At 48.9% G+C, this 15,463-nt stretch overlaps 1 protein-coding gene and 1 long non-coding RNA gene across 3 annotated transcripts in view; one reads left to right on the top strand and one right to left on the bottom strand.

The window, feature by feature from the left end:
* TRAP1 (TNF receptor associated protein 1) overlaps positions 1-3,598 on the bottom strand; it is a 54,947-nt gene extending 51,349 nt beyond the window's left edge. The window contains exon 1 of the mRNA XM_008523385.2: positions 3,416-3,598. Coding sequence (XP_008521607.1) covers positions 3,416-3,491 — 76 coding nt within the window. The 5' untranslated portion in view covers positions 3,492-3,598. The remainder of the gene's footprint in view (positions 1-3,415) is intronic.
* A 1-nt stretch (position 3,599) lies between these two features.
* On the top strand, positions 3,600-15,377 carry LOC139074922 (uncharacterized). 2 transcript variants are annotated; one of them, XR_011524922.1, is made up of 4 exons: positions 3,697-4,164; positions 9,842-10,026; positions 11,373-11,496; positions 13,845-15,377. It is a non-coding gene; the product is annotated as an uncharacterized lncRNA (long non-coding RNA). The 2 variants fall into 2 exon arrangements; XR_011524923.1 differs by lacking the exon at positions 11,373-11,496 and having other exon boundaries at positions 3,600-4,164; positions 13,845-15,374.
* Positions 15,378-15,463: the final 86 nt, after the last annotated feature.

The raw sequence follows: 15,463 nt of genomic DNA, 5'->3' as shown, positions 1-15,463 counted from the left end.
GCCTTACAACACAATTGCATTTGCTTTTGGAAAGCGAGGCTGTCGTTGAATCCTCAGGGTTGGATCTCTTCTTGGGGAGGCAGCTTTCTCATTTGTCTTCCAGCAAATCAGCTTTTTTTTTTTTTTTTGAGGAAGATTAGCCCTGAGCTAACATCTGCTGCCAATCCTCCTCTTTTTGCTGAGGAAGACTGGTCCTGAGCTAAGATCCGTGCCTATCTTCCTCTACTTTATATGTGGGACACGTACCACAGCATGGCTTGCCAAGCGGTGCCATGTCCACACCCGGGATCCGAACCGGCGAACCCTGGGCCGCCGAAGCAGAACGTGCGAAGTTAACTGCTGTGCCACTGGGCCGACCCTCAGTTACTTCTGATACTTGCTGGAGCTCTGGTGAAAAGGTCTGATGGCAGTTTATATTTTTATCAACATTATATTTTCCAGATTACCAGCTTCTGATATCCCTTGCTGCTATAATGACTAACCACATTTTACCAGGGGAAAGAACTATTTGGTTGAAATATTGTTGGTTCCAACCATCAGTCAACTTAAGATTCACGAGAGACGACGTTACCTGTAATCGGCCACCTAGCACTGAGGGCATGTAGAAAGTCAGGTGTGTGTGGACCTTGCAGTGACTGCAGCTGGGGACTCCAAGTACTGGCCCAGGTGTGGCGCCGTGACTATCCTGATGATTACAGAAAGATGTGGTTCCTACCCACGAGTTTACATCTCCCAGAAGAGAAAGGACATAGTTTTTAGCCTCATTAACCCTCATTCCCACATACTCCCAGTTTCTGTCAAATCAAATTATTCAGAGGCACCTCCTTACCCTGCACCTGATGTTTTCAGGACTCAACTTGTACAGCCTCTCTTCTGTGAAACTTACATAAGTAGGTAACCACGTGTTTCTGCGCTCCCTGGCACGTCACATATGCCTCCAAAGTGGCCCCATACACTGCCTGGCAGCCAGCCATGTGCTCTCACTAACCTATGACCCCGACAGCAGGGTCACATCATCTTTGAAGTCCCAGAGGGCATTCAAAACCTATTTGTTAAATCAACTAAGTAATGAGTAACAATGAAAAATAAAAAGTCCACAGAGACTCTATCCCACACTTCACAGAGACATTCTAAGGATGAGAAGAACTGGCATCATAGGGACATGAGGTCAGAGTCCTGGATGTGAAGCCAAGCACATGCTAAAATTTGGCAATACTTTCCCAGGAAAAGAGAAGAAAATATAAGAGGATTCTGAATTTTCTGTTTAGGTGAATTCTCTTATAACCACATTCTCCCCTGCATTGTATAAGACATATTTTCTTGGCTAAATTCACCAATCACTCAATCCATCCAAACAACTGTACCTTCAAATTTATCCACATAGGTGACAATGTCAAGGGCATTTGCAATATAGGAGGCTTCCAAGAACAGGTCTGTATCTTGGATTCAAGCAAAAGAACGCGTGAATCATTACAACACAAGTTGCAGAAGGAGAGGACACAGATAAAGAGAAAGAGATTAAAAAAACAGAACAAAAATTGGCTGGGCTGAAAACTGACGTATCTTCACAATGGAAGTGACACTATGTGGTAAAAAAATGAATTATAAACACACACACTCAGAACATCTTAGAACATGAACAATAAATAAAGACAAAAAAAAATCAACCTCTGGCAGAGGGAAGTCAGCCACAAAAGAAACGAATCAAATTGATACGACTGCTCATCTGTAACAAAAGTGCCAGAAGACAATAGAGCGGTATCATCACTCTTTGAAGGAAAATTCTATTGACGCGGAATACAATACCCAGCCAAACTACTATACAAGGATGAGGGCAAAATAAAAATCTTGTTAGACACAGTATGGCTTAGAAAATTTACAACCCAAAGAATTTTTCTGCAAAATGAACACAAGGGTATACTCTGGTAAAACAGGAAATAAATCCCAAAAAGAAGGAAAATGATGGATACAAGCAACAGTAATAAAACTCACAGTTGTCTTATTTGTTAATGCATGTTATTTAAAAAATCATTGTTTAAAAAAAGACTACATCAAAGTTTAAAACTCAGGTAACAGAAAAAAGTATGAAAGATATGAAGAGGAAATTTACAGAAGATACACAACTGGCCATTAAACAAATAAAAGCATTCTTACTGACTAGTATCCATGCAAATGTAAATTAAATAAGACATAGCTTTATAAACCACCGGTTTGGAAAAGGTGTAATACACAGTGTTAGAGAAGATGCCTTGATATAGGTAGTCTCATTCCTTGCCTATGGGAATAAAAATTCATAAAGTCTTTTTGGACAGCAATTTGGCAAGATCAGCTAACATTTCAAATATGCAAAGGCTGTGAACCATCAATTCTCAAACTCGAATTCTGTACTTCTAAAGAAATGCCATACATGTGCACAAAGATTTAAATACTCGCCCATTCTACACAGCATTGTAACAACCAAAGAACCCAGAAATAATCTTTATTACGTCCATTAATATGATATTAAGTAAATAACGACATGTCCATAATATAGAATACTAAGCAGCCATTGGAAAGCCGTGGACGGGTGCAAACTGACACGAAAAGATGTGTAAGCCATGCTGGGAGCTTTAAAACAAATTCTGCAGCACAAGGCATATATGGTTTAGACCTTTCTACTTAAAAACAGTTAAATATGTCTATTTATACGTGTGTGTAACTGAGCGTGCACAGACTGGAAGGAAGGCTCAGACGTCCACCCGTGGTTACTTCCGAGTGGGGAGAAATCAGAGATTACGGTCATTCTATTTTTCAACATTTATTTGAGTACCTACCAATTCCTGGCCCTGCCCATACGGCGGTCAACAACCCGGAGTCCACGGGCTGCACATAAGGGCCCGGGGTGCCGGTTTTCAGCGTGGCTCGCGGCCGTGTGCCGTGCCGGGAGGAGTGGGCACTCGGATTTGCGCCGAGTACACAAGTGGGCAAGTGGCTCATGCATAACTCGTGTACAAAACAACCCGGGGGCGGGGAGGAATGAAGGCACAGCTAAGGGGGCTTAAAGGAGCACCCTGGTGAAGTCCGTTCCCAGCGAACACGCGCCCTCCGAATTCACTCCCCGAAACTGCCTTCGCGAAGCTCCGCAGCGAGAAGCGCGCGCCCCCGCCTCGCCCAGGCCTGAGGAGCTCGGCAGAAGCTCCTGCTGGAGTCCCGCGGGCCGGGGCACAACCGCGTTACTTGGAGGGGGACCTGGACAGTCCGGCGCGGGGCTGAGCCGGGTGAAACCAGGTCGCCCTGAGCGCTCCTGGGCGCCGCTCGCCGCGCGCTGGGCGCACCAATCTCACAGAGTCCTCCGCGCCTCCCACGGAAAAGGAACGGGCTCGAGGCCTCAGAGGGCCCCGCACGTCCCCGCCACCGCCCGCCCGGCCGCCCTCACCTCCCGGGAAGGCCGCCAGCGCCGGCGCCCGCAGGCGGCGACCCCACAACAGCAGCGCTCTCAACTCGCGCGCCATGTCCGTCCTCCCGAGCGCACAGCTCAGCCACACGCAGCGGGGGCGGGGCCAGGGCGGGGCCTTCCTCGGGCGCGGCGCGGTGACGTCACGGCACGCGCCGGGCTGCCCGGTCCGCTGCCTGAGCCAGCGGGTGGCCGGGGGCCTCCGTAGCGCGGGCGCCGCCGGCCCGCGCTGAGACAGTCGGTCCTGGGGACGGGGCCTCCTTGACCTTGTGTCGTGTTGTCAAGGGCGACGGGCCGTGCGCTCAAAGCACTCGCCGGCTGCCTGCAACTCAGTTTGTGCATCCCTAAAATGGGACAGATGTTCGGGCCCAACCTGAGGGTGTGAAAGGGCGGTGCCCGGGCAGAAGCAGTTAACAGCTCTGGGGCTTTGTAAGTCCCGGGCCGCCAGTCCAAGCCGCTGGAAGTCAGTTTCTTCCAACCAAGGACTAAAAGGACTGAAAGGGAGAATTTCAGGCTTGACTCTACGCCAAAATGTGAACTCAGGAGCCAACCCCACCTAAGACACTGGGCTTATTCATTCATTCCAGTTCCCTCGCCCCGCTGGAGATAAAGAGCATAGTGGGATTCAGACGTCAACTCCCTTTCTCACAGAGTGTTCCAAACCGCGGAAAATGCAGATTCTCCGGCACCTCCTGAAGTGAGGCCCAGGCCGCTCCCCGGGTGATTTTGAGGTACACTGCTGCCACGATCCAATAATTGGACGAAAAAGTTACTCGAGACTGGGACAGGAGCTGCAAAGTACAGGAGCCAGGAGAGTGTTCCCCTTGGGACCTGGACATGGTTGGGGCGCTGGGAGGGGGCGTGCCAGGGAAGCTTCCACATGCAAGCTGTCAGGATGACCCCCAAGTTCCAGGCTTAAGCAATTAAGAAGGGGAACAGAGGTGGGCAGATTTGGATGGAAGAGTTCTCTCACCTCTCAGCCTCCTGACTGGCCCAGTGTTCTCTCTACGCAGCCAGATCATACAGGGTCCTCCAGTGGTTTCCCTGCACACTTAGAATTGATGTGGATTAAGGCTGCCCCAGCTAGAGAAGCCCAAGGTGACCTGGCCTACATGCCAAACTGTATGACCCGGTGGATTTTTTTTTTTTTTTTTAGATTTTATTTTTTCCTCTTTCTCCCCAAAGCCCCCCAGTACATAGTTGTATATTCTTTGTTGTGGGTCCTTTTAGTTGTGGCATGTGGGACACTGCCTCAGCGTGGTTTGATGAGTAGTACCATGTCTGCGCCCAGGATTCGAACCAACAAAACACTGGGCCGCCTGCATGGAGAGCGCGAACTTAACCACTCGGCCACGGGGCCAACCCCCCGGTGGATTTTTTTTATGGTATGAATTAGGGCTGCCCCAGGGAGAGAAGCCCAGGGCATCCTCACCTACATGCCGATCTATATGGCCAGATTCGTATCTAAAAGTTATATGACCGCACAATAACCAGACTCCATCTGCACTGAAATCATTTAATGACTTTTTACATCGTCTTTTCTTTTTCCAGTAAAAAATAAGTCACGTACCCATGCCTTATAAAATTAGCCCTAACCCTCAACTCAGGGCAGCAGCAGGAGCTCTGACTGCCCATGGGTCCTGTCCCCATGCAGCAGCAGCAGGAGCTCTCACTGCCCATGGGACCTGTCCCCATGCTATTCCACACTATTCTCTAAATAAGAAGAGCACTACTGCCAGGTCTTGAAAGTCCAAGAAATCTTTCTTTCGACTCCTCGGCTCACCGACCCCGCATCATAATCAGTTCCAAACCTCTTCTGCCTTGGCCCCCAGGCCCTGCGTTACCTGAGCCCTGCCTGCCTCCCTCACCACACTCCAGACACACCAAGCCCATCACAGGCAGAGCTGTTCCTAGGATGTCCCTGCAGCTACTCCGGGGGGGAATTGAGGGGTCTCAGCCTCATATTTCATTTGTTGTTCACTTCACACAGGAAACCAGCTCTTTTGTAAGAGCTGCCCCGTTGGTCTATGAGGCAATAGCTCTAGTATGCAGAGCTCTTTGACTTTAGGAAGTGAAGTGGTACTTGGCAAAGGCAAGAGGGAACCTAGGCTTCAGTTAAAGATGGGGGGCCTCTGCCCAGACAGGCAGGATCCAGGCTCCAGACACACCTCCCAGGGCCTTCCATCCTCTCTTGGCCTGTGGCCTTTAGAGACATTCCCTCAGTCACAGATCTTTGCGATACTGGGTCCTCTGGCAGCCCGGGGAACAGGGGCTTTTTAAGGTGCCCAGGGATCCAAGAGAAGTCTTGAGAGGAACATGGGCAGATTTCAGCGTCTATGCAGATAAGGAAATTGGAAGAAGGGAAAAATGATTAGAAGCAGATGTACCTGAGTTGAACTGTGGGAGACTGGCAGAGAGCTGGTTGGGGAGAGGAGAGAGAGAAGCAGAGGAGGGGAGGGGAGGCGGAGACCCCCCTGGGTCTCCTGACCACTACAGTGGCCACTACGAGGCTGCCCATTCCTTCTCCAGAAGTCACTGTGATGCGGGGTCGGTGAGCCGAGGAGTCGAAAGAAAGATTTCTTGGACTTCAAGATCTGGCAGTGGTGCTCTTTTATTTAGAGAATAGTGTGGAGTAGCATGGGGACAGGACCCATGGTCAGTCAGAGCTCCTGCTGCTGCCCTGAGTTGAGGGTTAGTGCTAATTTTATAAGGCATGGGTACGTGACTTATTTTTACTGGAAAAAGAAATGATGTAAAAAGTCATTAAATGATTTCAGTGCAGATGGAGTCTGGTTATTGTGCGGTCATATAACTTTTAGATACGAATCTGGCCATATAGATCGGCATGTAGGTGAGGATGCCCTGGGCTTCTCTCCCTGGGGCAGCCCTAATTCATACCATAAAAAAAATCCACCGGGTCATATAGTTTGGCATGTAGGCCAGGTCACCTTGGGCTTCTCTAGCTGGGGCAGCCTTAATCCACATCATAAACCCCCCCTGAACCCATTTGGCCCTGAAATCTTTTGGGGACATGGACGATAGTCAGTCTTCTGTAACTACTTCCGGCTGTACAAAGTCGTAGCGCTGTCCCTAAATGGGGCCATAGGTAAAGGTAGGAGGTTCAGCGGACCGGAAGACTGGGCCCGTGGAGTCCAAGGCTGACAAGGCATCCAGAGCCTCTGGAGATGAGAGAATCATTTGACGAGAGGTGGTCCAGGAGGTGAAACTTTGTTGACATGCAGAAGACAAACAACGAAACAGACAACAAATTATAATAAGAAATACAAGCAGTATGATTAACCCAATGAATAGGTTTTGATAGCAGTCCAGAAACCTGGTCCTGACCAGGAGTTCAACCAGTCATTTAGAGATAGGGCAGGGTCAGACATGGACTTAATTTGGTGGCAAATATCAGATAGGAAGCTGGAGATATTTTGATGGTAGTCAGGAATATAGACACAACATCCAGTTTTTATAATGGCACAGGTGCCCCGCTGTGCTACTGTCAAGACATCCAGTGCCATTCGGTTTTGGAGGACTGCCTTACGCATTTGGGATACTTTTAAATCGAGCAGCGAAAGACTATGTTGTGTATCATTTAATGCCTTCATAGTAAATTTGTTTAGGACTTCCATGTGAAAGATGACACTTTGGATTCCTAATTGGGGAAGGAAAATTGAGGAAAGATGATCATACCAGTGGAAGACAGAGCGGGTCCAGCGCTGTTGCAGGTTGGGTAGGTTAGCAGGAGGAGTAACTACAGTAAACGTAGTTCTACCTTGCATCCAGACGAAGCCTAGAGTGCATCGTCCAATCCATCCAGGTGGCAGCCAAGGCCATAAGTTGGAGCCACATAGCCACCGAGTGCCATTAGGGGCTAACCAACGCGTGCTGGGCCGTCTATCCCAGTCAGTCCCAAACCAATCAGTATTTTTTAAGGTTATGATATGAGAACACATATGACAGGGAATTTTCCCCATAGGTCGGGTGCTATTAGGCCATGTATTACAGGTGTGATTGGTTTGTTCCCAACATAGAGTGGCCTTTTACTGAGTTGATCACTAGTAGGAGTGAGCCAAATATATTCGTCCCAAATTTGATATAGTCCATCCTGTGTGTATCGATAAGTTGGGGACTTTACCTTTGGAACTTGCTGTTTATGATCCACCTGTGACAAGGCAAATCTAGTTAGTATTTGGGCAGTAGTGTTGAAGGAAAAGGTTTGCTTGTGGCCAGGGAACTCCCAGGTATCAGAGATGGATGGCCACAAGGAAACATTATGATTAGTAACAGATGAATCTTGCAGAAGAGAAGAGCTAGAGTCTAATATCCATGAATGTGTACTATACCTTCTACTGAAACAATTTTTTCTCTCTAAAATCACCCTCATTTTTATAAAAGATAGCCAAATTAAGATTAACTGGTCTGCCAATTATTTACATAAGTGCAGCAAGAATAGTAATTGATTATACAGGCTCTTTTAAATCTGCTTTGCTGGAATTCTTTTATGAGGAATCTCAGATTGAACTGTGAAGGCCTCTCGAGGCCAGAAAAGCCAAGCCAAGGACTTGCCGTCAGATTTTCCCTGTAGTACCTACAGATTTGGGTGGATTTCTCTCTCCTTGAGTTCCCCCCAAATATTCTGAGGTTCCTTGCACCTGCCAGACAAGCAAGCTTCCTTACTTACCGGGTAAGATTGCCAGAATCTCTGTAAACAAGGTACCAGGCCCATATTTCCAAGTGGCTTTAGTTCCAGAAAGTCCAATCTTTGTTCCTGAAAAGCTGTGTTGTCATATCTGAGCCTGTATGTTTCTCTCAAATATGACATTCCAGTCAAAGCCTTGGTAAGATAACCAATGTGTCCTGTTATAAGGAGACCAAATTCTTATTGAACTTATGCAAATAACTATATTGCCACAAAATAACCATACTCACAAAGAGTTTCCAAATTCTGGAGGGATCAGGTAGGGAGAAAAAGATAAATGTTTCAATTTTGCTCATAAAGGTATAATTTCACTAATTGCTGTAAGTCATAGTTAGCATAAGAGAAAAGATTTCCTTAAATCTGAGAAAACAAAACAACACATCAAAACTCAACAATATTTCAAACAGAAGTCGTAAAAAATTATAATCATCCTCCTCAACTGCCTTCCCCTGAGGTGAGGTGAGGGCTCTGAAAAATACTTCCTGCCTTATTCACAACAGCCAGAAGGTAGACGCAACCCAAGTGTCCATCAATGGATGAATGGGTAGACGAAATGTGTTATATACCTACAGTGGAGTATTACTCAGACTTGGAAAGGAAGCAAATTCTGACTCTTGCTACAACATGGACAAACCTTGAGGTCATTGTGATCAGTGAAATAAGACAGTCACAAAAAGACAAATACTGCATGATTCCACTTATATGAGGTACCTAGAGTCATCACGCTCATAGAGACAGAAAGTAGAAGGGTGGTTGCCAGGGGCTGGTGGGGGGGTAATGGGGTATTAGTGTTTACTGGGGACAGAGTTTCAGTTCTGCAAGATGAATAAAGTTCTGGAGAGGGCGGTGGTGATGGGCGCACAACAATATTAATGTATTTAATGCCACTGAACTGTACACAAAAATAATTAAGATGGTAAATTTTATGTTCTGTATATATTACCACAGTTTTTTAAATTTTTAATTTATTTTTTGCTGAGGAAAATTAGCCCTGAACTAACATCTGTGCCAATCTTCTTCCACTTTATATGTGGATCACCACCGCAGCATGGCTGACAAGTGGTGTAGGTCCATGCCAGAATCCAAACCTGCAAACCCAGGCCACTGGAACAGAGTGCGCCGAGCTTAACCCCAATGCCACTGAGGCAGCCCCTACCACTGTTTTTTAAAAAAATGCCCACTGCAAAGAAAAACCAATTTCAACTGCCTCCCTTTTTCTTCATTTCTTTGTTCAAGGCACCAATTTCTGGGTGAACTTCTCCCCTCATCAGGCAACGTCCTGGGAGTTCCCAGAGGAGGAAAGGCTTGTGGCTGAAGGATACTTCTTGGCATGGAAAGGTCCCAGGGATGATGGGATATTTTCCCCCACTTAATGGACCCTCTTGTAAGGCAGCTTATTTTTAAAGCTAAAAAATGGGGGTGGCAAGGAGAGAAAATCCCAGACGGTCCTGCAGACACTGGGTGTTGTCTGAAATCTCTTCTGTAGCTGTCTTAGTGTTCAGGCCTTGGAGCAAGGACTTCCCCTGGCAGACGCAGACCTGTGCAGACCCTCTCTGGGAGAAGGGCAGCTGCAGCTTCAGAGGCAGTAACTCTCCCTGGGTTTCCAATGCATCAAACGTTCAAATTCAGAGAAATAACTAATGGCCTGGTGGCACCTGCACAGGGTTTTCTGCATTCGCTAATGTCTTTTTCACCCTTTGGAGGACTTTGACACCAACCCAGCATGGATTGGAACTCAGAAACCTCATATTTTGCTGATTCGCTTGACAACTATCTCATTCTGTTTGATGAATGCCAGTCCTCTGCCAACTTCAGAGACCTGTCCGAGGCAGCACAACTAGATATGGCAGGAACCCGGGCTCTGACCCCACGTACACATGTGCCGATGGTGAGTTTTGGCCAGAAGCAAGACCTGTGGCCCTTCATGGAGGCAGCTGTAGCCACTTAGCAGGACCTGGCCTGGAACTTACTAGAACATTTTTTGTTTTTTAAAGATTTTATTTTTCCTTTTTCTCCCCAAAGCCCCCCGGTACATAGTTGTGTATTTTCAGTTGTGGGTCCTTCTAGTTGTGGTATGTGGGATGCTCCCTCAGCATGGCTTGATGAGCGGTACCATGTCCACACCCAGGATTCGAACCAGCGAAACCCTAGGCCGCCGACGCAGAGTGCACGAACTTAACCACGGGGCTGGCCCCCTTTTTTTGTTTTTTGAGGAAGATTAGCCCTGAGCTAACATCTGCCGCCAATCCTCCTCTTTTTGCTGAGGAAGACTGGCCCTGAGCTAACACCCGTGCCCATCTTCCTCTACTTTATATGTGGGATGCCTGCTACAGCATGGCTTGCCAAGTGATGCCATGTCCGCACCCAGGATCTGAACCGGTGAACCCCGGGCCACTGAAGCAGAACGTGTGAACTTAACCGCTGCAACACCGGGCCAGCCAACTAGAACTTTTCCACTTTTACTTGATGACTCTGAGGCTTTTTCTCCAAATGGCTCATTCTGCTTTGCCAGTGGCCTTTTTTTTTTTCTGCTGAGGAAGACTGGCCCTGAGCTAACATCTGCTGCCAGTCTTCCTCCACTTTATATGTGGGTCACCGCCACAGTATGGCTGACAAGTGGTGTGGGTCCATGCCCAGGATCCAAACCTGTGAACCCCGGCTGCCAAAGTGGAGTGTGTAAAACTTAACCACTACATCATGGGATCAGCCCCTGCCAGTGGCCACTTTTAATTCACCAATTAAGGACACTGGGAATCTCACAAGTTGATTCCACAGACTCCCACATTGTAGAGCTGAATGGACGCAAAGCCTTTCTTTTCATCCCACAGCATCAGCAGTCAGTCTGGTGCCCTCCAGGGGGCTCCCTGGCCACCCCATGGCTGGGCAGCCCTTAGCAACCCCTTCTCCTCACAGGCCCTTCCACTGTGAACACCGTCTCTGCTCCCTGCAGGGGGGGCAGGAGGGGCCATCTTAGTGGGTTCCCAGCCTCCCCATCCAGCATGATAAATGTAAAACAGAGCTGAGTCTGGACAACCACAAAAGATCCCTGCAGGGGCCTCCTCTGAGAGGTTCTGGCTCTGGGGAAGGCAGAGTGGAGGAGGAGGCAACCTCTCCCCCTGCATTTCTTCCTGGAAATTTCTCCTATGGGATACCACTGGGTGAACTAACCTCGAGGGCATTTTGAAAGAGGCCTTCCGTCCTGGCAAAGAGCTCAGATCACACTTTTTTTTCCAGCTGTGGATGATGCCATTTGAGGCAATGGAATAAAGAATGCCCACCACATCTTAAGTCTACCACGTCTGTTGCTTATGAGAAAGAAGATAAATGAAAATTAGTTTGGTCTGAGAGATGCTACAGGGTGAAAAAGCAACTCTGGTCTATGCGTGCTTGCATGCAAGTGCATGTGTGTGTTCTGGCCATGCCGAAGGCCCTGTGATTCCTGGAGCCACCATTCTTATCTGACGCCTGTGGGGAGCGGAGAGGCTGCCTGGGGAGGCTTTGCCTGCTAGCAGGCCCCTTCTCTGCTCAGCATGGCTTCCTGGTGGCTGCAGGGCCCCATCCCTCAAAGGCCTGCTCCATGCTGGTGAGGTCCCGCCTCCCTCAAGGACTGGCCCTTTGTCTGGGCGCCATGGACCTCTACTCCAGACAGAGCCCCTGCCCAGGTGGTATCCTGAGCAGCACCTGGGGTCAGACCCCAGCAGGTGGGTGGCTTTCACAGAGTTCCCCTGCCCAAGACTGACTGCGGCTCCTCAGGTGTAAAGAGGTTCCCTTTCGTCAGGATCCTCTGGTCCAATGGGATATCGGAGGGCAGGGTGGAAATGCAGACCATTGGGTATTTCCCCTGAAGGTGGCAACGCCCCCCAGGCACAGGGCAGAGGGGGCCGTGGTCCATCAGCATCACCAGTTCCCCTCTGGGTGATGGGTGCGGAGCCTGCAGTTCAGGAAACAGGAAGGAGGGGACTGAGCCGACACTTACTCCATAGGGTGCCGAAGAACGTGCAAGAGTGTGTTTTCTGTGGTCTGAGAGGCCGGCTGGGGAGCGAGGCGCCCATCCTACTTCTTGGGAAAAACAAGCACGACATGACTCCCTTTTTTATTTTCCTCACAATCTGCATTTTTTACAAATGTACTTCACAGTCAGGATGCACCTCTTTGTCCCTTGGGGGCAAACAAAACAGCGGGGACGTTCTTTCCAGGTAACTCAGGGTTTTAAGCCCACAGTGGCTGTTTGCAGCTTGGGTCTTGCTTGACTCCTGTCCCATCCAGAGGACCTCACGCTGCCAGTGGTCCTGCCACATTCTTATTCAGGGATTTGAGGAAGGCAGGAGGCCCATGAGGACAAAAGGTGACAGAAGCTTCCAGCTCAGAACGAATTCTGTGAGGCCAAAGAGCCACTTGACCAAACCCCTTTTCCCTACACCCATGTGGCTGGGGAACATTAAGACTAAAGCAGTTTCAAAGTCAAGATAGTTTGTTCTTGGTCCCTGATAACCTTGCGACTCAAAGTGTATGAGGGCCAGCAGCAGCAGCCTCACCTGGGAGCTTGTTAGAAACTTGGAAACTCAGTCCCCTGCCTGGCTCCCCAAACCCACTGAATCAGGATTTTAGCAAGACCCCAGATAGTCCACGTGCATATCAGAGCTGGAGAAATGCTGTCCTGAGGAATACACACAGTGTCAAGAAGCACGTATGCTTCCTAAACTGCGGAGCACTGTGCAAGGACCTGAAGAGACATCTTCCTCATTTCCAGAACCAACTGGGTTCAGCGCCCTGGCTAGGAGCCCTAGCACCATTTAGCACCTTTCTCCGGGAGTAGTTTGTCTCTATCAATTGAGTTCTCCGAGGGCTGGATCTCAGTGCCTAGGATCCACTCAACAAACATTTGCTGAGTGAACACACTCGGTGCTTCAAGAAAGCCTACTTATTTTAACGTCAACTAGAAGCAGCAGGGATGTGTCGAGGGGGGAAGGATTCCTGAAGTTGCCTGTCCTGGAGGGAAAGGGGCCTTGGCTTGGTGCTCACTCACATCTTTCCGGCCATTTCTGACACTTGCTGCCCTCTCCCCACACGAGGACCCCTTCTCCCCACCCAGGAAACTCGAGTGTCTCTAGAGGGTTGGGAACAATGAGAATCGGCCTCCTGTGACGCTCAGTCCTCTGTGCTCCTGCCTGCAGTGGTCTAGCTTTCACTGGTGACACCAGTTCTGGCTGCTGAACACCTGTTAACTCTGAATGCCTCCCGCGTGGCCCCCGGCCTATCTCACTTCCTGCCCCTTTCTCTGCATCTCCTGGCTTTGGGAGCACGGCCATGACGCGAGCTTCTCCCGACTCTCCCTCCATCAGTAGACCCCTGCCACTGCCTGTGCAGCAGCTCATGAAACCACCCTCCCTCTCCTGTGGGCCCCAAACCTGTGTCCAGATGTCCTTCCCTGGGAGGGGAGCTTGAGGTGTAGAGTGTGGCTCAGGGCTGGGTGGCCCACATCTGCTCCCTGCTGCTGCTGAACTCAGGCAAGTCACCGCCTCCTACCTTGTGGCCAGGGCAAAGGAGTTAATACTTCATTTAAATGGCACTTGTTACCAAGAAGAATTATTTTCTATTCAGACAGGAAAGCAGAGTCTAGGGAGCTTGCTCAGGCTGAGGCTGAGGCCCTGGTGCCCAGTTACTGCCACAAGGTTGGTACTAATTCTTGATCCCTCGACCTCACAGATGCCTCAAGCCCCTGCTTCCTGGGACCTGAACTCTCACTCCGCAGTCTCTTCCTAATCCCCCTCAGCATCTGCGCCGCTTCCTTCATCAAGGTCTTCTAAGCTGTCAGCGCCCTTGGTGTTTTTCAGTTTAGTGAAGTAATTTCACAGTGCTATCAGTCCATCGGTCCTATGAAATCCTCTACAGAAAGGTGCGAGCACGTGGGAAGCATCGTCTGCCCTCTCACCTACTCATCAAAGCTCCCCAGGCTTGTCTCTGTTAGCCTGGGAGCCACGTTCACTTAAATTTAGTATCTTGTAACTGACCTGCTTCCTTACTCTTGACTTTGCACCATATTACACTCCAGCAATGCAGTGGAATGAACATGGGACATCCTGGGAAGGGGCGATATGGCTTTACGATCCCAGGTGGACCTTGTCCCCATTCCTACCTGCTCTTGTGCATCTACCTGCTAAGGTGGCATGACTGTAGCGTTTACTTCCTGGCACTGTCCTTGGTTGAAGCACTTCCTGGTGGCACAATGGTTACCAACCTACACTCAACTCCTCATGAAAGGTCACTTTCCTTTTTCGGAGTAGCTTATTTGCCCATGCAGTGCTAAAAGCACGTTTTGGCTCAAATGAAATCCTCACTTCCATCTTATAGCAATCAGAAGAAGAAAGTTACCTGTCTCCCACCAGAGATCTTAGAAGCAGAAGTCTCTCCACCTTGTCTTATCCAGAGGTTGCATTCTATTCCTGTTTTTAACATGCTAGATTCCCAAAAACATAAACACATGCACTAGACGAACAACTGGGTCCCTTCAATCTTGTGATCGGCTGCTAAGCTATTTCTAAGGGTCATTAGCCAACTGGAACCATCTTTGAACCAGGCAATTTTACCAGCTTTTATTATAAACACCAGCACATTTCAAGTTTCCTCTTTTTGATCACAAATATAGGACTTTTTTCTTCTCCTCTTAAGTTTACAGCATGAGACATAGCATTGGGGCTTTCCAGCTCTCTTACAGAATTTCCTTACACCAAGCACAGGGTTAGCATTCACGGACCACACCCTTGGCTGCATCCTTTGGCATCTAGATTGCATGGGACGTGGACTCCAGGAGGATGTGTCGGTACCAAAGTTTTGGATTCCAGGACGACCTGAAAAGGATGCCTCCACTGACCACGTTAAAGGGCTGCACATCCCGTGGGTTGGCCGGGAGTTGCTCCTCCAGGGCCCAGACGGCTCACCCCTTCTTGTCTGAACACAGGCTTAGGGCCTTCCTATTTGGTGGAATTGTTTCAGAAGAGTGTCAAGGATGCGAGAAGCGAGCAGACTGAGCAAGGATGGCCAGATGGACACTGGAGGGCTGTGGCCTTGCTTTCCCTTTCTGGATTGGGTGGACAAAGGGGTTGGTGGTGCCAGACAGTGGTCTCCTTCTTACCTGGCTTAATCTACATTAAAACTCAAGACTCGAAGCTCTGTGTTAAAACTAGCATCTTAGAAAGTTTCCTCAAATTTAGATTCCAAAATCAAGTATTTTGAAAATAATGGAAGCTGCTTGGGCCATGATTTGTAAATTGAACACCACACCCCTGACCTGGGCTGCCGTCTGGTTGGGGGCATGCAGTGGAGAG

The sequence above is a fragment of the Equus przewalskii genome, chromosome 12 (genome assembly GCF_037783145.1).
Source record: "Equus przewalskii isolate Varuska chromosome 12, EquPr2, whole genome shotgun sequence".
NCBI classification, from domain to species: Eukaryota; Metazoa; Chordata; class Mammalia; order Perissodactyla; family Equidae; genus Equus; species Equus przewalskii.
This window is presented reverse-complemented; position numbering and strand designations above follow the sequence as displayed.